At 43.0% G+C, this 24313-nt stretch overlaps 1 protein-coding gene across 1 annotated transcript in view; it reads right to left on the bottom strand.

Annotated features, from left to right (window-relative positions):
• Nucleotides 1-24116, bottom strand: part of LOC143995707 (uncharacterized) — a gene marked incomplete at its 5' end in the record, with an annotated part of 102237 nt that extends 78121 nt beyond the window's left edge. Inside the window, 3 exon segments of the mRNA XM_077490454.1 lie at nucleotides 9144-9293; nucleotides 22511-22666; nucleotides 24084-24116. Of these exon segments, the coding sequence (XP_077346580.1) occupies nucleotides 9144-9293; nucleotides 22511-22666; nucleotides 24084-24116 (339 nt within the window).
• Nucleotides 24117-24313: the final 197 nt, after the last annotated feature.

Here is a 24313-nt window from a genome sequence, read left to right as displayed (position 1 = left end):
TTATACACAGTGCCGAGTTCATTATCTAATGATCCTATATTATACACAGTGATGAGTTCATTATCTAATGATCCTATATTATACACAGTGCCGAGTTCATTATCTAATGATCCTATAATATACACAGTGCCGAGTTCATTTTCTAATGATCCTATATTATACACAGTGCCGAGTTCATTATCTAATGATCCTATATTATACACAGTGCCGAGTTCATTATCTAATGATCCTATATTATACACAGTGCCGAGTTCATTATCTAATGATCCTATATTATACACAGTGCTGAGTTCATTATCTAATGATCCTATATTATACACAGTGCCGAGTTCATTTTCTAATGATCCTATATTATACACAGTGCCGAGTTCATTATCTAATGATCCTATATTATACACAGTGCCGAGTTCATTATCTAATGATCCTATATTATACACAGTGCCGAGTTCATTATCTAATGATCCTATATTATACACAGTGATGAGTTCATTATCTAATGATCTTATATTATACACAGTGATGAGTTCATTATCTAATGATCCTATATTATACACAGTGATGAGTTCATTATCTAATGATCTTATATTATACACAGTGCCGAGTTCATTATCTAATGATCCTATATTATACACAGTGATGAGTTCATTATCTAATGATCCTATATTATACACAGTGCCGAGTTCATTATCTAATGATCTTATATTATACACAGTGCCGAGTTCATTATCTAATGATCTTATATTATACACAGTGCTGAGTTCATTATCTAATGATCTTATATTATACACAGTGCCGAGTTCATTATCTAATGATCCTATATTATACACAGTGCCGAGTTCATTATCTAATGATCTTATATTATACACAGTGATGAGTTCATTATCTAATGATCCTATATTATACACAGTGCCGAGTTCATTATCTAATGATCCTATATTATACACAGTGCCGAGTTCATTTTCTAATGATCCTATATTATACACAGTGCCGAGTTCATTTTCTAATGATCCTATATTATACACAGTGCCGAGTTCATTATCTAATGATCCTATATTATACACAGTGCCGAGTTCATTTTCTAATGATCCTATATTATACACAGTGATGAGTTCATTATCTAATGATCCTATATTATACACAGTGCCGAGTTCATTATCTAATGATCTTATATTATACACAGTGATGAGTTCATTATCTAATGATCCTATATTATACACAGTGCCGAGTTCATTATCTAATGATCCTATATTATACACAGTGATGAGTTCATTATCTAATGATCCTATATTATACACAGTGCCGAGTTCATTATCTAATGATCCTATATTATACACAGTGCCGAGTTCATTTTCTAATGATCCTATATTATACACAGTGCCGAGTTCATTATCTAATGATCCTATATTATACACAGTGCCGAGTTCATTATCTAATGATCTTATATTATACACAGTGCCGAGTTCATTATCTAATGATCCTATATTATACACAGTGCCGAGTTCATTATCTAATGATCCTATATTATACACAGTGATGAGTTCATTATCTAATGATCCTATATTATACACAGTGCCGAGTTCATTATCTAATGATCCTATATTATACACAGTGCTGAGTTCATTATCTAATGATCCTATATTATACACAGTGCCGAGTTCATTATCTAATGATCCTATATTATACACAGTGATGAGTTCATTATCTAATGATCCTATATTATACACAGTGCCGAGTTCATTATCTAATGATCCTATATTATACACAGTGCCGAGTTCATTATCTAATGATCCTATATTATACACAGTGCCGAGTTCATTTTCTAATGATCCTATATTATACACAGTGCCGAGTTCATTATCTAATGATCCTATATTATACACAGTGCCGAGTTCATTATCTAATGATCCTATATTATACACAGTGCCAAGTTCATTATCTAATGATCTTATATTATACACAGTGCCGAGTTCATTATCTAATGATCTTATATTATACACAGTGATGAGTTCATTATCTAATGATCCTATATTATACACAGTGCCGAGTTCATTATCTAATGATCCTATATTATACACAGTGATGAGTTCATTATCTAATGATCTTATATTATACACAGTGCTGAGTTCATTATCTAATGATCCTATATTATACACAGTGATGAGTTCATTATCTAATGATCTTATATTATACACAGTGCCGAGTTCATTATCTAATGATCCTATAATATACACAGTGCCGAGTTCATTTTCTAATGATCCTATATTATACACAGTGCCGAGTTCATTATCTAATGATCTTATATTATACACAGTGCCGAGTTCATTATCTAATGATCTTATATTATACACAGTGATGAGTTCATTATCTAATGATCCTATATTATACACAGTGCAGAGTTCATTTTCTAATGATCCTATATTATACACAGTGCCGAGTTCATTATCTAATGATCCTATATTATACACAGTGCTGAGTTCATTATCTAATGATCCTATATTATACACAGTGCCGAGTTCATTATCTAATGATCTTATATTATACACAGTGCCGAGTTCATTATCTAATGATCTTATATTATACACAGTGCCGAGTTCATTATCTAATGATCCTATATTATACACAGTGCCGAGTTCATTATCTAATGATCCTATATTATACACAGTGCCGAGTTCATTATCTAATGATCTTATATTATACACAGTGCCGAGTTCATTATCTAATGATCTTATATTATACACAGTGCAGAGTTCATTTTCTAATGATCCTATATTATACACAGTGATGAGTTCATTATCTAATGATCCTATAATATACACAGTGATGAGTTCATTATCTAATGATCCTATATTATACACAGTGCAGAGTTCATTATCTAATGATCCTATATTATACACAGTGCTGAGTTCATTATCTAATGATCCTATATTATACACAGTGCTGAGTTCATTATCTAATGATCCTATATTATACACAGTGCCGAGTTCATTATCTAATGATCTTATATTATACACAGTGCCGAGTTCATTATCTAATGATCTTATATTATACACAGTGCCGAGTTCATTATCTAATGATCTTATATTATACACAGTGATGAGTTCATTATCTAATGATCCTATATTATACACAGTGCAGAGTTCATTTTCTAATGATCCTATATTATACACAGTGCCGAGTTCATTATCTAATGATCCTATATTATACACAGTGCTGAGTTCATTATCTAATGATCCTATATTATACACAGTGCCGAGTTCATTATCTAATGATCCTATATTATACACAGTGCCGAGTTCATTATCTAATGATCTTATATTATACACAGTGCCGAGTTCATTATCTAATGATCTTATATTATACACAGTGCAGAGTTCATTTTCTAATGATCCTATATTATACACAGTGATGAGTTCATTATCTAATGATCCTATAATATACACAGTGATGAGTTCATTATCTAATGATCCTATATTATACACAGTGCAGAGTTCATTATCTAATGATCCTATATTATACACAGTGCTGAGTTCATTATCTAATGATCCTATATTATACACAGTGCTGAGTTCATTATCTAATGATCCTATATTATACACAGTGCCGAGTTCATTATCTAATGATCTTATATTATACACAGTGCCGAGTTCATTATCTAATGATCTTATATTATACACAGTGCCGAGTTCATTATCTAATGATCCTATATTATACACAGTGCCGAGTTCATTATCTAATGATCCTATATTATACACAGTGCCGAGTTCATTATCTAATGATCCTATATTATACACAGTGCCGAGTTCATTATCTAATGATCCTATATTATACACAGTGCCGAGTTCATTATCTAATGATCCTATATTATACACAGTGCTGAGTTCATTATCTAATGATCCTATATTATACACAGTGCCGAGTTCATTATCTAATGATCCTATATTATACACAGTGCTGAGTTCATTATCTAATGATCCTATATTATACACAGTGCCGAGTTCATTATCTAATGATCCTATATTATACACAGTGCCGAGTTCATTTTCTAATGATCCTATATTATACACAGTGCCGAGTTCATTATCTAATGATCCTATATTATACACAGTGCCGAGTTCATTATCTAATGATCTTATATTATACACAGTGCCGAGTTCATTATCTAATGATCCTATATTATACACAGTGCCGAGTTCATTATCTAATGATCCTATATTATACACAGTGCCGAGTTCATTATCTAATGATCCTATATTATACACAGTGCCGAGTTCATTATCTAATGATCTTATATTATACACAGTGCCGAGTTCATTATCTAATGATCCTATATTATACACAGTGCCGAGTTCATTTTCTAATGATCCTATATTATACACAGTGCCGAGTTCATTATCTAATGATCCTATATTATACACAGTGCCGAGTTCATTATCTAATGATCCTATATTATACACAGTGCCGAGTTCATTATCTAATGATCTTATATTATACACAGTGCCGAGTTCATTTTCTAATGATCCTATATTATACACAGTGCCGAGTTCATTATCTAATGATCCTATATTATACACAGTGCCGAGTTCATTTTCTAATGATCCTATATTATACACAGTGCTGAGTTCATTATCTAATGATCTTATATTATACACAGTGATGAGTTCATTATCTAATGATCCTATATTATACACAGTGCCGAGTTCATTATCTAATGATCTTATATTATACACAGTGATGAGTTCATTATCTAATGATCCTATATTATACACAGTGCCGAGTTCATTATCTAATGATCCTATATTATACACAGTGATGAGTTCATTATCTAATGATCCTATATTATACACAGTGCCGAGTTCATTATCTAATGATCCTATATTATACACAGTGCCGAGTTCATTTTCTAATGATCCTATATTATACACAGTGCCGAGTTCATTATCTAATGATCCTATATTATACACAGTGCCGAGTTCATTATCTAATGATCCTATATTATACACAGTGCTGAGTTCATTATCTAATGATCCTATATTATACACAGTGCCGAGTTCATTTTCTAATGATCCTATATTATACACAGTGCCGAGTTCATTATCTAATGATCCTATATTATACACAGTGATGAGTTCATTATCTAATGATCTTATATTATACACAGTGCCGAGTTCATTATCTAATGATCCTATATTATACACAGTGATGAGTTCATTATCTAATGATCCTATATTATACACAGTGCCGAGTTCATTATCTAATGATCTTATATTATACACAGTGCCGAGTTCATTATCTAATGATCTTATATTATACACAGTGCTGAGTTCATTATCTAATGATCTTATATTATACACAGTGCCGAGTTCATTATCTAATGATCCTATATTATACACAGTGCCGAGTTTATTATCTAATGATCTTATATTATACACAGTGATGAGTTCATTATCTAATGATCCTATATTATACACAGTGCCGAGTTCATTATCTAATGATCCTATATTATACACAGTGCCGAGTTCATTTTCTAATGATCCTATATTATACACAGTGCCGAGTTCATTTTCTAATGATCCTATATTATACACAGTGCCGAGTTCATTATCTAATGATCCTATATTATACACAGTGCCGAGTTCATTATCTAATGATCCTATATTATACACAGTGCCGAGTTCATTATCTAATGATCCTATATTATACACAGTGATGAGTTCATTATCTAATGATCCTATATTATACACAGTGCCGAGTTCATTATCTAATGATCTTATATTATACACAGTGATGAGTTCATTATCTAATGATCCTATATTATACACAGTGCCGAGTTCATTATCTAATGATCCTATATTATACACAGTGATGAGTTCATTATCTAATGATCCTATATTATACACAGTGCCGAGTTCATTATCTAATGATCCTATATTATACACAGTGCCGAGTTCATTTTCTAATGATCCTATATTATACACAGTGCCGAGTTCATTATCTAATGATCCTATATTATACACAGTGCCGAGTTCATTATCTAATGATCTTATATTATACACAGTGCCGAGTTCATTATCTAATGATCCTATATTATACACAGTGCCGAGTTCATTATCTAATGATCCTATATTATACACAGTGCCGAGTTCATTATCTAATGATCCTATATTATACACAGTGCCGAGTTCATTATCTAATGATCCTATATTATACACAGTGCCGAGTTCATTATCTAATGATCCTATATTATACACAGTGATGAGTTCATTATCTAATGATCCTATATTATACACAGTGCCGAGTTCATTATCTAATGATCCTATATTATACACAGTGCAGAGTACATTATCTAATGATCCTATATTATACACAGTGCTGAGTTCATTATCTAATGATCCTATATTATACACAGTGCCGAGTTCATTATCTAATGATCCTATATTATACACAGTGCCGAGTTCATTATCTAATGATCCTATATTATACACAGTGATGAGTTCATTATCTAATGATCTTATATTATACACAGTGCCGAGTTCATTATCTAATGATCCTATATTATACACAGTGATGAGTTCATTATCTAATGATCCTATATTATACACAGTGCCGAGTTCATTATCTAATGATCTTATATTATACACAGTGCCGAGTTCATTATCTAATGATCTTATATTATACACAGTGCTGAGTTCATTATCTAATGATCTTATATTATACACAGTGCCGAGTTCATTATCTAATGATCCTATATTATACACAGTGCCGAGTTTATTATCTAATGATCTTATATTATACACAGTGATGAGTTCATTATCTAATGATCCTATATTATACACAGTGCCGAGTTCATTATCTAATGATCCTATATTATACACAGTGCCGAGTTCATTTTCTAATGATCCTATATTATACACAGTGCCGAGTTCATTTTCTAATGATCCTATATTATACACAGTGCCGAGTTCATTATCTAATGATCCTATATTATACACAGTGCCGAGTTCATTATCTAATGATCCTATATTATACACAGTGCCGAGTTCATTATCTAATGATCCTATATTATACACAGTGATGAGTTCATTATCTAATGATCCTATATTATACACAGTGCCGAGTTCATTATCTAATGATCTTATATTATACACAGTGATGAGTTCATTATCTAATGATCCTATATTATACACAGTGCCGAGTTCATTATCTAATGATCCTATATTATACACAGTGATGAGTTCATTATCTAATGATCCTATATTATACACAGTGCCGAGTTCATTATCTAATGATCCTATATTATACACAGTGCCGAGTTCATTTTCTAATGATCCTATATTATACACAGTGCCGAGTTCATTATCTAATGATCCTATATTATACACAGTGCCGAGTTCATTATCTAATGATCTTATATTATACACAGTGCCGAGTTCATTATCTAATGATCCTATATTATACACAGTGCCGAGTTCATTATCTAATGATCCTATATTATACACAGTGCCGAGTTCATTATCTAATGATCCTATATTATACACAGTGCCGAGTTCATTATCTAATGATCCTATATTATACACAGTGCCGAGTTCATTATCTAATGATCCTATATTATACACAGTGATGAGTTCATTATCTAATGATCCTATATTATACACAGTGCCGAGTTCATTATCTAATGATCCTATATTATACACAGTGCAGAGTACATTATCTAATGATCCTATATTATACACAGTGCTGAGTTCATTATCTAATGATCCTATATTATACACAGTGCCGAGTTCATTATCTAATGATCCTATATTATACACAGTGATGAGTTCATTATCTAATGATCCTATATTATACACAGTGCCGAGTTCATTATCTAATGATCCTATATTATACACAGTGCCGAGTTCATTATCTAATGATCTTATATTATACACAGTGCCGAGTTCATTATCTAATGATCTTATATTATACACAGTGCCGAGTTCATTATCTAATGATCCTATATTATACACAGTGCCGAGTTCATTATCTAATGATCCTATATTATACACAGTGCTGAGTTCATTATCTAATGATCCTATATTATACACAGTGATGAGTCCTAATACCCCCCCAGCCCGGTACTGGTACCTGTGGCCATTAGACAAGTCAATCATTTTAATTTAAGGGTGTATCAACCACAGAGTGGTGCTGTGGATACACTATACAGTAGATGTGCCACGTCCCGATATTTAAATTTACTAAAGGAGAGAACAACTATTGTTGACTTTGATGGACTTTTTAGGCATATAGACATACAAGGAAATTATGAATTCAAACAAAATGTATTTCTATAAAACGACAAAACTTCCGTTATTGTATCTCAGAGCATGACGATTACACGGTCTACTATATCACAATTAAACAAATGATTCATACATTCCCATTTTATATAGCATAGGGATAAAATACAATAGAATCACAGAAATCCTTTGCAGAAACAGTGTATCATAGATGGTTCAGCTCGGAGGTGCTTTACATGTTACGCCTTCTATGAAACGCTTCATCAGGAGCTTATGACGATTTTCTAAAAGATATCAAATAAAACAACAATTTACAACGTAAAATAATCACATAAAAATCACAATCTTGTGATAATTACAAAAGGACACAAAATCCCCCCACAACAAAAAGGGGGGAGGGAAAGGAAGAAAAATATTGCTCTTGGGAATAAAAAATTGCTCCCCGGGAGCGATATTTTTCTTCCTCACCCCCCCCCCCTTTTTGTTGTGGGGGGTTTTGTGTCCTTTTGTATTGTGATTTTTATGTGATTATTTTACATTGTAAAATTTGTTTATTTGATATCTTTTATCTCGTCATAAGCTCCTGATGAAGCCTTTCACAGAAGGCGTAACGTGTAGAGCACCTCCGAGCTGAACCATCGATGATACACTGTTTCTGCAAAGGATTTCTGTGATTCTATTGTATTTTATCCCTATGCTATATAAAAAATGGGAATGTATGAATCATTTGTTTAATTGTGATATAGTAGACCGTGTAATGGTCATGCTCTGAGATACAATAACGGATGTTTTGTCGTTTTTAGAAATAAATATTGTTTGAATTTATACCATCAGACAAGTCAGACCCAGGACACTGACACACACACATACCTGGAGGTGTCTAGGCAAAGAATGAAAAGGGAATCCCAAGGCGGAGTCATAGAACCCTCTACTGCTTTCCCCGGGATTCTCCGGCACGTCCTCGGCTGTCCTGGCTGGAGGAGGCGACTCATTCCGAGATATAGAATTATCTTCAGGGATCTAAGATTGAGCAACAGAAATGTAAAAAAAAAAAGTATTAACTCCACCCCAGGCAGAATGTTCCCTCCAATCAAACAGCACAGAAAACACCCAAATAGATGCATCAGCAATGACCAATCAGGATAGAGTATACCTGGCTAAATCTGTAGGGACCAGGCTAGCTGCACATGCGTGGTACAATGTCTTCTCCTCCATTGAGGAACACGGGACATCCTTCACCTCTGAGTTATAATACCGCTTACAGGAGAACTGGATATTGGCAAAGAAATCTGAAAATCAGCCCAGGATAACCCGCTACTCCCAGCATGTGTCCGTCTTTGTAGAGTCCTGGAAGGACTGGAAGGACTGGGTTCTTCAGCTGTGCTGTGTAGAGGACTTCCCTGCTTTTGTCAGCATCTTATTCTTATTCTTCAAGTGTTTTTTCTCTACAACACAGCTAAAGCTTGCCTCATATTTGGGCACTGGGTGTAAGACACTTTCCAAATTAGCAGCATTTCTCAGCTCCGGGGTCAGTGGCATTATCTGCTTGTCCTTTCTCTGAAGAATCATTTAGTGAGTAAGCTGGTTGGCCTGAGCACTGGGGGCTACCCCAAGCACATGGGTTGCTTATCACTGGGGGCTACCCCAAGCACATGGGTTGCTTAGCACTGGGGGCTACCCCAAGCACATGGGTTGCTTAGCACTGGGGGGCTACCCCAAGCACATGGGTTGCTTAGCACTGGGGGGCTACCCCAAGCACATGGGTTGCTTAGCACTGGGGGCTACCCCAAGCACATGGGTTGCTTAGCACTGGGGGCTACCCCAAGCACATGGGTTGCTTAGCACTGGGGGCTACCCCAAGCACATGGGTTGCTTAGCACTGGGGACCACCCCAAGCACATGGGTTACTTAGCCCCTTTAAATTCCCTGTTACCCACAGAGGTTATGGCTGTGGGACTGAGCGGTGATGTCATCCGCTATCCAATCCACACTATCCCTCTATACAGCATCAAGGAAGCCTCTCCCCACTGCTACTCTGGCTTGTAAATAGCCACATGGAAGTCTGATCTTCAGTCTGCTCCTGCTGCCCCCCTACATTGACGTTGGTCACCTCCGGCCATCAGATTGTTACCTGCTAGCAGCTGTCTGGGTCTTGTGTGTACCCAAGGCCTTACCTTGTAGCCTGCACTTTAAGCTGTCTAACCTCCATGCAGCTGGAACATATCTGATTCTATACACGAATAAGAGACAGCCCCTAATGGTGCCAACATCTACATCCTGGAATCCTGCTACCCATTGCTGCTAGAGTCTATTCTGTCATCGGAATCCCTTTCAGCTGTGTCCGGTATGGTCAGTTTATCTGTCCTTTTCGAATGATGCTTTTACTGCAGTTATGGCCGACTTTATAATCTAAACTACTCAGTTATTTGCTTTTTCTGCATCTGATCTGCCTTGGTGACTTCTAAGCCCTCAGGCTCTGAGATTCTGTCTGATTCTTAGTCGTTGTAGTCTTTGCCTATTGGGCTTTTCCCTGATGAGTCGTAGTCACTGCTATTATTCTGAAGTTAAAAAAGTGACTGTATAAGGGGCGTGGCCTGACAAGGCATGTGAGCAGTCCTGTTCCACGGAGCTCCCGCTGGTGATCCTGTACACCAGGGATATGCAATTTGCGGACCTCCAGCTGTTGCAGAACTACAAGTCCCATGAGGCATAGCAAGACACTGACAGCCACAAGCATGACACCCAGAGGCAGAGGCATGATGGGACTTGTAGTTTTGCAACAGCTGGAGGTCTGCTAATTGCATATCCCTGCTGTATACGATCCTTCCCTTGCCACAACCGACGCCTAAAAAGGACGGATACCGACGCCTGCCGCTGACCAGACAGCCCAGGGCCTTACTGCTGCAGAAAAAAAAGGGGCATGATGACCCGCGGGAATCGCGGAGACGCCGCGGTCTCGGCCTCACTGGACATCCAAGATGGTGCCTGCCACTCTCAGCCTCAGAGAACACCACGAGGCCAAGACAAGAAAACGATGCAGGGGGGCAAGTCATCCAAACCCCCTAACAACAAAGAGCAGCCTAGGGATATGATTTATTATGCTCAGAAGCTGGCAGGACTGGCAGACAATGCACAGGGTAATACACAGCGCTCTGCAGCGTCCACAGACAGGGACCCTGCAGACAGGATGGAGGATAATGATCCTATGGAGTCTATCCCTGATCCTATGCCCAGCCTGTTTGATATGCAGACACCTCAACCCACACTAAGTGAGATACTGCACGCTGTACAGAGGTGCACCGCTGACCTCAAAGAGAAATTTGGGGGGCTGCGGGAGACGGTATCCCTTCTTCACCAGGACCTCCAGAAAATCAGAGAGAGAAGCACAGCTGTGGAGGGGAGAGTGAGTGACATGGAAGATCAGATGCCTCACTTGAACCGTGAGGTGAGAGTGGCTGCACAGCAAGCACACCAGGCCTTCGACAAAACCGACGACATGGAGAACCGCCTGAGACATAACAATGCCAGAGAAAGTGGAGAGCAGGGACCCCACGGCATTTACTGAAAGCTGGCTACAAGAAATATTTGGCAAGGAGGTCGAACGGGCGCATAGGGTGCCGCCACGACCCCGCCGCCTGGCAGTCCCCCGAGAGCGATGTTAGTCAGACTTCTAAACTACAGGGACTGTAAAATTGTGCTACGAATGACCAGAAAAAAAGGGAGCTGTGCAATACCAAGGCACCAGAATATCTTTCTACCCCGACTTCTCTGCAGAAGTGCAGCGCAGAAGATCCAAGTTTGCTGATGTCAAAAAACGACTACAATTAAAATACGCCATGCTATTTCCAGCAAAGCCAAGAATCACAGCCAGAGACCGGAACCATTTTTTTGAAACTGCACAGGATGCTGCATGATGGCTGGATTAAAATGAACAAGACCTCCGCCGCAGAGGACGTGAAAACGGAGAAGACTGAAGTTCCATCGACCGTCTGTACCAGGCATGAAAGACGCATCTACTTTTGCAGCTTTTACACAGTCCAAAGAGAGCATATACCTGATATATCTGATGATATCAGCGAGTGCAATTCCATCTAATAGCGATTCTATACACTGCCTACACAAAGACAGTTGTTGTGGTTGATATGGCTGATGCCTATGTGCCCAGTTGGCACGATGCAGGCTTGTAGAGACCAAACCTCACATGCTTTGGAAATTCCACACTGTGCCCTGTTGGCAGGAAATGGGCTGCTAGTTGAAAAGCTGCCCATACATCTACCACTTTGTTTGTTCTGTTGCACAGGAAGCCCTATTGCAGTTTTCTGATGCATTTCCAGTGTACGAGATACTCCATTGCCGCTATATGTACGCTACGACTCCAGACTGTTCTCAGAACACCCGCCTGGGACATATGGAAACAATATGCAGGCCTGAAAGACACCCTAGTAATTACAGGCGATTAAACACATGCCTACAATGTCCTCTACACCCATAATGACATGGAATATCCGGGGGGTAAATGACCCATTGAAGAGAACCATGATCTCTGCAGGTATGCGGAAGTTCCACCCGGCCATAATCGGCCTACAAGAGACCCACCTGCAGAGTGACCCGGTCGATTTCTTGCAATATGCATGGGTGGATAAGGCCTATCAATCCACAAACTCCTCTTTTTCACGAAGACTAAGGCCGCGTACACACGCGCGGACTGTTTGCCCAACCTTGTTCGTCAAACAGTTTGGGCAAACAGTCCGCTCAAAATTTGCATGAGCGGACTTGCCCACACACGAGCGGACTGTTTGACGAACAAGGTTGGGCAAACAGTTCGCTCAACTTTTGAAATGAACGGACTCGCCCACGTAAGGCGGAGGCAAGTCCGCCCATTTCGAGCGCGTGTACAGGTAGGCGGGGCCCGCGAAGGAGACGTCGCGGGCTCCGCCGCCTGGAATGGGCTTAAAGGGGAACCCCAACGCCGAAAAAAATCGGCGTGGGGTTCCCCCCAAGTCCACACCAGACCCTTGTCCGAGCACGCTACCCGGCCGGCCAGGAAAGGGGGGCGAGCGAGCGCGCCCCCCCTCCTGAGCCGTACCAGGCCGCGTGCCCTCAACATGGGGGGGTGCCTTGGGGAAGGGGGGGCCGCGCGGCCCCCCACCCCAAAGCACCTTGTCCCCATGTTGATGAGGACAAGGGCCTCTTCCCGACAACCCTGGCCGTTGGTTGTCGGGGTCTGCGGGCGGGGGGCTTATCGGAATCCGGGAGCCCCCTTTAAGAAGGGGGCCCCCGGATACCGGCCCCCCACCCTATGTGAATGAGTATGGGGTACAATGTACCCCTACCCATTCACCTGTGAAATAAAGTACAAATAAAAACACAACACAGGGGAAAAAAATATTTTATTGCACAGCCGGGGGTCTTCCGTCTTCGGGGGTCTTCTCGCCGGACTCCTCCGCTATGTGTGTGTAGCTCTTTTGCTAGCGGAGGAGTCCGGCTTTCTTCCTCCCCGCCGCCGGCCTCTTCTCCCGACTTCGGGGGTCTTGTCCCCCTCTTCGGTTCTTCTGCCGGGCCACCGCGCCTGGTCCGGTCTTCTGTCGCCGTCTTCCGTTCTTCTGTCGCCGCCTTCGGTTCTTCTGCCGGGCCACCGCGCCTTCTTGTAGCTCTTTTACAGGCGGTGGCTCGGTCTTCTGTCGCCGCCGACTTCCGCTCGTGTTCTTCTTCTTGTTCTTCTTGTTCTTCTCCTGGAGATGTTGACTCGACGAGCTCTCCGGCCGGAATGCCAGAGCCGCGCTGTGCGGTCACTTATATAGTGACAATGGGGCGGGGTCACATGGTATATGTCACATGGGTTGGTCACATGGTGACCCCGCCCCCTTACGATGTCATAGTCCCCATGTGACATCAACCCATGTGACCAACCCATGTGACATATACCATGTGACCCCGCCCCATTGTCACTATATAAGTGACCGCACAGCGCGGCTCTGGCATTCCGGCCGGAGAGCTCGTCGAGTCAACATCTCCAGGAGAAGAACAAGAAGAACAAGAAGAAGAACACGAGCGGAAGTCGGCGGCGACAGAAGACCGGGCCACCGCCTGTAAAAGAGCTACAAGAAGGCGCGGTGGCCCGGCAGAAGAACCGAAGGCGGCGACAGAAGAACGGAAGACGGCGACAGAAGACCGGGCCACCGGACCAGGCGCGGTGGCCCGGCAGAAGAACCGAAGAGGGGGACAAGACCCCCGAAGTCGGGAGAAGAGGCCGGCGGCGGGGAGGAAGAAAGCCGGACTCCTCCGCTAGCAAAAGAGCTACACACACATAGCGGAGGAGTCCGGCGAGAAGACCCCCGAAGACGGAAGACCCCCGGCTGTGCAATAAAATATTTTTTTCCCCTGTGTTGTGTTTTTATTTGTACTTTATTTCACAGGTGAATGGGTAGGGGTACATTGTACCCCATACTCATTCACATAGGGTGGGGGGCCGGTATCCGGGGGCCCCCTTCTTAAAGGGGGCTCCCGGATTCCGATAAGCCCCCCGCCCGCAGACCCCGACAACCAACGGCCAGGGTTGTCGGGAAGAGGCCCTTGTCCTCATCAACATGGGGACAAGGTGCTTTGGGGTGGGGGGCCGCGCGGCCCCCCCTTCCCCAAGGCACCCCCCCATGTTGAGGGCACGCGGCCTGGTACGGCTCAGGAGGGGGGGCGCGCTCGCTCGCCCCCCTTTCCTGGCCGGCCGGGTAGCGTGCTCGGACAAGGGTCTGGTGTGGACTTGGGGAGAACCCCACGCCGATTTTTTTCGGCGTTGGGGTTCCCCTTTAAGCCCATTCCAGGCGGCGGAGCCCGCGACGTCTCCTTCGCGGGCCCCGCCTACCTGTACACGCGCTCGAAATGGGCGGACTTTCCGAGCGGGAACAGTCCGCTCATTTCGAAAGTACAGCGGACAGGCCCACACACGGGCGGACTGTTCGCTCAAACACAGTTTCAGCGGACAGTTTTTCGGAATTTCCGAAAGACTTTGTCCGTCCAACTGTCCGCTGAAACTGTCCGCTGAAAGCCCACACACGAGCGGACTGTCCGCCCAAACACTGTTCAGCGGACAAGGTTGGGCGAACAGTCCGCCCGTGTGTACGCGGCCTAAGTGTTCTGATACATAAAACAATAGCATACCAGGAACTGGACTCCCTCATTGACATATCCGGTAGATTTGTATTTCTGTATTGTAAACTATATACAATTACCATGATATTAGCGTTTGTGTATGTACCCCCCCCCCCCCCCCTCTATCCTATCTGGCTAGCAAACTAGATATACCGGTCTTAATAATGGGGGACTTTAACTGCTACTTGGATCCCAGATTAGACAGACACCCCCCTATAGCACCTCCTAAGGGCGGTCAGGGCACTGCCCTTAGTCGTTTAATGGCAGAGGTGGGGTGGACGGACTTATGGCGTAGCCGCAACTCAGAATGTAAACAATTCTCACATTTCTCTAAGACACATGGCTCACTGTCTCGTATTGACCTATACGTGGGCACCCCTAACATGGTCGGATGCACCTCTAAAGTAGAATATTTTCCTCGGGGTGTATCAGACCATTCTCCACTGGCTTTATGGCTAATCACTCAACCTCCAAGTTCACTGCCCAGGACCCCTTGGAAGCTGAATGCCTTCTGGCTCAAGCTGTTCACCTCACAGGAACGGATAGCCGCCCAGATTCAGGTCTTCTTTCAGTCACACCTACAGCACACTGATAGCCTGCTGAAATGGGAAACCTTTAAAGCATACCTTAGGGGATTATTTATACAAGAAATACAAATGGTTAAAAGAAACTCCTCGGCACTGCTGGAGCAGACAGGAGACTTGGTGAGACAGTTGGAACTAACATACGTGACCGGCCCTACCGATTCTGCAAGGGAGGCATGGATGTCGGCTCAAGACTCTTTGGACCGCCTGAGATCCTCCACTGCAGAGCGTAAGAGGTTCTTCACAAAACTGGCGTTCTATGAGGAGGGGGAGAAGACGGGCCGCCTACTTGCCAAAATTGCTAGATCCCAACAACAGTCACCGGCCATTGGTGCCATACGTGCCAAGAATGGCAAAGTGGTTAATTCACTTATATCCATAATATCCAAGCTGGCAAACTTCTACATAGGCCTATATAGGTCGAGGGAGGCCTACTCGGATGATGACCTGACCACATATATGTCCAAGATAGATCTACCCACATTGTCTGATATGGCTAAACAACAATTAGATGCCCCAATAACTCTTGAGGAGCTTCAGATGGTGGCCTGTTCCTTCCCCAATAGTAAGGCACCGGGTGCAGATGGCATCCCATGGAAGTATATACTCAATTTGGTGAACAAATATTGCCAGAATTGTTAAAGGTTTTTAAACGTCTGCCTGGAGGAAGGTAAACTCCCTGACTCTATGGCCAGAGCAAATGTGATTTTACTACTTAAGCTGGGAAAGGATCCAGTCAACCTGGGCTCCTACAGGCCTATTTCGCTATTCCAGTGCGATGTAAAGATCCTAGCTAAAGTCCTGGCACTCTGGGTAAATGGGATAATTTCCACCATTATTCACCAAGATCAGGTGGGCTTTACGTCGCAAAAATCCACGGCTACAAACCTAAGGAGACCATTTCTTAACATGCAACTTCAGGCTGACAATGGGGGGCACAGGGCTCTCTTATCCCTCGATGCCAATAAGGCATTTGACAGTATCAGCTGGAGATATCTGTGGGCGGTGCTAGATAAGTTTGGCTTCAGGAAACGGTTTGTTGATTGGGTTAAACTGTTGTACGCATTCCGTCAGGCGAACATTAGAGTGGCGGATAGAATGTTGCATGCCTTTGCATTGGGCAGGGGAATGAGGCAGGGATGCCCGCTGTCTCCCCTGCTCTTTGCAATCGCAATAGAACCATTGGCTGCACTAATAAGGGTCAGCACGTGAGTACATGGGTTCCAATATGGAGTCCTCCATGAGAAAACCATGTTGTATGCAGAGAACATGTTACTCTTTCAGGGGGACCCTAGTCACTCACTGCCAGAGGTAATGTCCATAATAGAGCAATTTGGCCAATATTCAGGCCTGACCATAAACTGGTCCAAGTCAGCCATAATGTTGTTGGATGAAGGCCCAGGCGGTGACACTTCCTGATTCCTGTACCGGTGGTAACCAGCTTTAAGTATCTAGGGGTACAGATTACACCTAGGTCTTGGAGACTACTGCTTCCAGAATATATGCCCCCTATTGTCTAGATTCCGGGATAAGATAAAAACATGGAACAACCTTAAGATGTCAATGGCAGGAAAAGCTAACTTAATCAAGATGATTTTAATGCCCCAGTTGCTATACTTTCTCCATAATTCACTGGTAGTAAGACACCTAAAAATTTTCAGAGTGGTAAATGCTCTATTTTGGCGACTGCTGTGGAACAATAAGCCCCTAGAGTTAAGCTGGAGCAACTGCAGTACTCTAAGGACAATGGAGGGTTGGCGGTTCCCAACCCTTGGTTTTACTATATAGCGGCCCAGCTCCAACATTTTGGTTGGCTCTATGTCTCATGAGCCAACGGGTTCCGCCGCACAGTTGATGCGGTTAGCCTCTGGAGCGGAAACCATCCCTATGGGACTGGAGGCACAAATATTTAAGGGATCCAACAAACAGGACCCCAACACTTTCAATGACACAAAAAGACTGGAATAAGGGCAGACAGCTCCAGGGGGTACAGGGATTCACGGAATATAGCCCAATCTGGGGTAACCATACATATGCAGAGCTGGTTAAACTACAGCAGGGTGGCGAGCTCACGGTGTGACTCTGCTGTCCCACATATTTCATAATGGTAAACTGTTAGCCTTTGCAGATCTCCAAACCAAATTCAACCTTTCCGCCACTATGCTTACTCGTATCTACAGCTGCGACATGCTGTTGCTGCGCAAGGGTATGCTGGAGAATGGGCATTGTCTCCCACCCCGGTATACCATCAGCGCCGTTTTAAGGCAGGGCAAAAGGGGCAGCTGCCCTGGGCCCTGTCATTGTTGTGGGGCCCAAAGCAGCTGCCTCACACTTGCCAAATATCCTGGTTTAAATTCCCTTGTCCCTTGAGGTTTTCGTCCTGTGCTATCCCGATATCTCAGTGTGAAGTGCTGCTACTATGCTGCCCAGCTCTGCCCTATTGTGGTGTACAGATGATTTACATGTAAATTACTGGAATTTATATGTAAATAGCGGCGGCCGGCAGCATTGATATGTATATAATGCCCCCCTGAGGTCATATCCACAGTAATCTCTAGCAACCAATCAACAAGCAGAAATCATGTGCTGTAACCTCTAGCAACTATTCAGTGAGCCGTAATGTGTGCTGTACCTTTGGCGACCAGTCAGTGAGCGGTAATAATACACTGTAACCTCTGGAAACCAATTGCAATAGCTGCCTGATCTTATTTTGTAAACGGAATTTGAGTCTAGTTGCTATTTATTGTATGTTTCAGGAGCAGGTGGAGAGCGAAACTGCATGGGGCCCCAAGAAAAATTTTGCCCAGGGTCCAATCAATATTAAAGACGGCCCCGTATACCATGTGCTGCAATCTAGCAATGCAACTAAAGGAATCATATCCCAATGCTACCCAATGCTACTAGCAAGACACTTGCGGGCTTATCCCTGTAAAGCTGTGTCAATGTGGGAAAGAGACCTCGTCCAAATTCTCGGGGGAACAGTGGGTAGAAGCCTTATAATTGATAACCATATGCTCCCTGAATGTGGCGCAAAAAGTTTCCCAACTATACACAATACTGGGAGAACACTACACCCCGACTAAACTACATAGGATGGCAGATTAGCGGACCCTTTGTGCTGTCGGTGTAGGCAGAACAACGGGGACCTCATACATCTCCTGTGGCGCTGCCCGAAGCTCCACCGGTACTGGAACGAGGTAATTGATACACTCAATGGGGTGTTTCAAACGACGGTTCCCTACAGACCCTATTTGCTGCATTTTAGGGGTCCTGGAGGATGTGATTCCTGAAGAGCGATTGGGGTTGCAGTCTCCAGAGCACTATTACAGGCAAGAAAACTTATTCTAATGGGCTGGAAGTCCACACTGCCACCACGTCTTGGATAACACATATGGGTAAAAACACTTATTATGAAAAAATATATATATCAACACAGGGGGTGCCCGGGCAGGTTTGAACGCATTTGGTCAAGGTGGTTAGACACACCAGGTCTAAGCCCAAGGAAACTAGTGATGTCTCGACCTCTACAATGTCTATAGGGCAGTGATGGCGAACCTCGGCACCCCAGATGTTTTGGAACTACATTTCCCATGAAGCTCATGCACTCTGCAGTGTAGTTGAGCATCATGGGAAATGTAGTTCCAAAACATCTGGGGTGCCAAGGTTCCCCATCACTGCTATAGAAGATAAAAAGTACAATATGTATAATATGCTAGAAGAGATGGGAGGTGTGGACGGCTGGAGAAAAAATGTGTGTAGCAATGCAATACTTGTGTGTACATTGACAAAGAATACATATATATACCTGTGCACTGGAAAAAAGCAGTTTTTATACATTTTCAATAAATACCTGATTTAAAAAAAAAGAAAAGTGACTGTCTGAGTTCATTAATGTGGTACGCACCGCTCTGACAATTAGCCTGCAGCTTCTGCAAGTGCTGTTTCCAGTCTTGGGTTCTTTAGAGCCTCCAAGGCCGCAAAGACTTTCCCATTGCACCTTCTTTTCCAAATCTCTTTCTATAGAGCTTGGAAGAACCCTGACAAGGTTTTTTTTACACTCTCCCCCTGATTAATAGCCTTGTACCCATTCAGGAAGGATTTTGAAAGATTGTCTTACACCCCAGTAGACGTGTGAAAGACACTTTGGTTAAAGTGCTGGACTGCCTAATCCGTGTCCAAGAAGCAGCTAATACGCATGGCCTTCAAGGGACATATTTTTGGTATCACACCATTGTCAAGGACGTTACCAGTGGTAAGTCCACCCATCATTCCGTACACTTGGACAGCTTGCATCTCAGATGCTTGGGTGCTGGAAGCGGCGTTCTGTCAGGGCTGGCTTAGCCCTTCCTCCTCTGCGCTGGCCGCTCAGCTGTCGGCTAATTGCCAGCTCTCTTCTCTCTCCATAGTTACCAGCTGTTTCCGATGATGCTCCTCTGACCTGCCTATTTAAAGTCTTCCAGCTCATTTCTCAATTGCCTTCACGTTTGGTTACATCACTAGGAACCATCTCCTGCTGTTGTTTCAAGACTGGCTTGCTAACATCCCTCCTGGCTTCCATCCTGCTTGCAGTTGCTCTCCTTGGATCCCTGACTTCAGGCCTGGCTGATTACCCGATCTGGTTTATGAACTTTGGACTGGCTGACTACCCGATATGGCTACTGGACTCTGGCTATGCTTGACTACGCTTTTTCCTATTTACCTTTTTATTTTTATTAATAAACCTACAACTCTGTATCCTCCTCTCCATTGCCCCTTTCTGTGGGGGTCCCCCAAGGCTCTGTTCTTGGACCCCTTCTCTTCTCTATTTATACCTCCTCCCTTGGTCACCTGATAACCGCCCACGGCTTCCAATACCACTTATACGCCGATGACACCCAAATCTATCTGTCTACTCCTCACCTCACTCCTTCAGTCTCCTCTCGCATTACTAACCTGCTAACTGACATATCAGCGTGGATGTCACACCATTTCCTTAAACTAAACCTCTCTAAAACTGAGCTATTAATAATCCCCCCTGCACATGCCCCCCTCCATGACTTTTCCATCAAAATCAACAATGCAACCATCAGGCCCTCCCCTCACGCCAGGGTACTAGGTGTAACCCTAGACTCTGACTTGTCATTTCAGCCCCAAGTCCAATCGTTGTCAAAAGTTTGTAGATTTCACCTCCGTAACATCTCTAAAATTCGCCCCTTTTTAACAATTAAAACTACCAAGATCCTCATTCACTCCCTTGTTATCTCTCGCCTTGACTATTGCAACTCCCTTCTCATTGGCCTGCCTCTCCATAGGCTATCTCCTCTTCAGTCTATCATGAATGCTGCTGCCAGACTTATCCACCTTACCAACCGCTCAGTGTCTGCCAACCCTCTCCTCCAATCCCTACACTGGCTCCCAATCACCAGCGAATTAAATTCAAAATACTAACCACCACATACAAAGCCATTCACAACTCTGCCCCGAGCTACATCACCAATCTTGTCTCCAAATATCACCCAAACCGTCCCCTCCGTTCTTCTCAAGACCTCCTACTCTCAAGCTCTCTTGTCTCCTCCTCCCACACTCGTCTCCAGGATTTCTCCAGAGCCTCTCCAATCCTCTGGAACTCGCTACCTCCACCGGTCCGGCTATCCCCTACTCTTGCTACCTTCAGACGATCCCTGAAAACTCATCTATTCAGGGAAGCCTATCACGCCTCCAACTAATCTCCTACCACTTCCATAAACTCATTCCCAACAATTATAACCTTCTGTACCACCTGCCCCACCCTTTTAGATTGTAAGCTCTTCTGAGCAGGGTCTCTTAATCCTCTTGTATTTAATTGTATTGTAACTGTATTGTCTCCCTTTTATATTGTAAAGCGCTGCGTAAATTGCTGGCGCTATATAAATCCTGAATAATAATAATAATAATAAACAAGTGTGATTTGATTGTACTTGTTTCATGGTTCCTGACACATTCCCATGGCTACAAACTGGACTTTCACTTGTTAACCTATCCTCAGTTTCTCACCTGCAATCTTCTTGTGCCACCACACAGATTAAGCAGCTCTTCATGGAGCTCTTTTGAGCTGTATGGACCAAGGTGTCACAGTTTCTGTGGCAGAAAGGTTTCAAGGATTTTACGCCAACCTATTTACAATTCCTAAAACCAACCTGGGCATCCACCCTATCTTGGAATTCAAAGCCCTAATTGTCTTCATTCAAGCTCAGAAATCAAGCATGGAATCCACCAGGACTGCCATCCCCTCTCTTCACAAGGGAGGCTTTCTGGCTTTTGTGTTGGCCAATTTTTCAGAGCATCACCATTTTCTAGGCTTTGATGTTTTACTCTTTTTAGTAAATTAGAGTTAATGTCCTCTCTGGAGTTATCTCTCACTGATATGACCTGACTCTCTTATCCACTATAGGAATCACTAATCTATATATTCACTGCTGTAGTATTCTGTCCCACAACAATACAATCCATCCTGTATCACTAATCTATGGATGTTCTCTGGGGTATTACTATAATGTGTGGCCTCTGCTTGTAGACAAGTTGCAGGTATTGCTCCATGGCTTCTCTTCTGGTTCTTGTGTTGCTCTTCAGCTTCTTGTGCGGCTTTAGTTTTCCTTCTCGGATGAGGTGAAGCTCCCGGTCTCTAGAGCTCAACACTATGTATTCCTAGAAGAGCAAGGCAGGATGTCATCAGATAAGCTACACTAGCTGCACATTGGACATACATATAATTCCACACTGGTCACACCCAATGGTAACACTGGATACACACCCAATGGTAACACTGGATACACCCAATTGTCACATTGGGTACACACCCAATGGCCACACTGGATACATCCAATGGTTACACTGGTTATGCCCAATGGTTACACTGGATACACACCCAATGGCCACACTGGGTACACACCCAATGGTCGGTCACACTGGATACACACCCAATGGTCGGTCACACTGGATACACACCCAATGGTCGGTCACACTGGATACACACCCAATGGTCGGTCACACTGGATACACACCCAATGGTCGGTCACACTGGATACACACCCAATGGTCGGTCACACTGGATGCACGCTCAATGGTCGGTCACACTGGATACACGCTCAATGGTCGGTCACACTGGATACACGCCCAATGGTCGGTCACACTGGATACACGCTCAATGGTCGGTCACACTGGATACACGCCCAATGGTCGGTCACACTGGATACACGCCCAATGGTCAGTCACACTGGATACACACCCAATGGTCAGTCACACTGGATACACACCCAATGGTCGGTCACACTGGATACACGCCCAATGGTCAGTCACACTGGATACACACCCAATGGTCAGTCACACTGGATACACAACCAATGGCACCACTGGATACACACCCAATGGTCAGTCGTCAGTCACACTGGATACACACCTAATGGTCACACTGGATACACACCCAATGGTCACACTGGATACACACCCAATGGTCAGTCACACTGAATACACACCCAATGGTCACACTGGAGACACACCCAATGGTCACACTGGAGACACACCCAATGGTCAGTCACACTGGTCATACCCAGTGGTCACCCCAAATGGCCACATTGGATACACACCCAATGGCCACATTGGACATACCCAAAGGCCACACTGGTCACACCCAATACACTGGATACACACCCAATGGCCACACTGGTCACACCCAATGGCCACATTGGATACACTGAGTCATCACATCCAAAGGCCACTTAGAATTTACAGTGTTATCCCATCATGTGTACTCCAAGAGCCAAGCACTGCCCATGGTAGAGACTCACATGATGTTCTCTTCAGATTCTAACTAAACTCATGCTGTGTTCATGCTGGTCTAACCCAATGTCCACTTCAGATTTATGCCAGCTTCAAGCTGGATTTAGACTGGACTCACATCATTTCCACATTTAGCACAAGGTATATGCCGGATTCATGCCACGTGCACTTTACCTATGGTATGCCTACATTTCATTCATGCCACATGCACTTTACCTATGGTATGCCTACATTTCATTCATGCCACGTGCACAATAGAATCGCATCATATCCATGCTGGACTCACCTTCCAATGAAAACTAAAATTACAGTCAAATGGCTGAAAGAGAACAATTGTTATTGCAAATGACGTCTTTCCTAGCTCAGGGAATTCAGCCCTATGTTCACATTGGCCGCACCCTTAATCTACACTGATTTCACACACGCAATAATCAAACTTTATTCACACTGAACACAAATTGGATTCACAATGCAGTTTATTCTTTGGGTCTCCTCTGTACCTGTTCCTGCTGTCTA

This window comes from Lithobates pipiens, unplaced genomic scaffold (assembly GCF_037356315.1).
Source record: "Lithobates pipiens isolate NorthernLeopardFrog02 unplaced genomic scaffold, aLitPip1_a1.2 Scaffold_185, whole genome shotgun sequence".
In the NCBI taxonomy this organism is placed as follows: Eukaryota; Metazoa; Chordata; class Amphibia; order Anura; family Ranidae; genus Lithobates; species Lithobates pipiens.
This window is presented reverse-complemented; position numbering and strand designations above follow the sequence as displayed.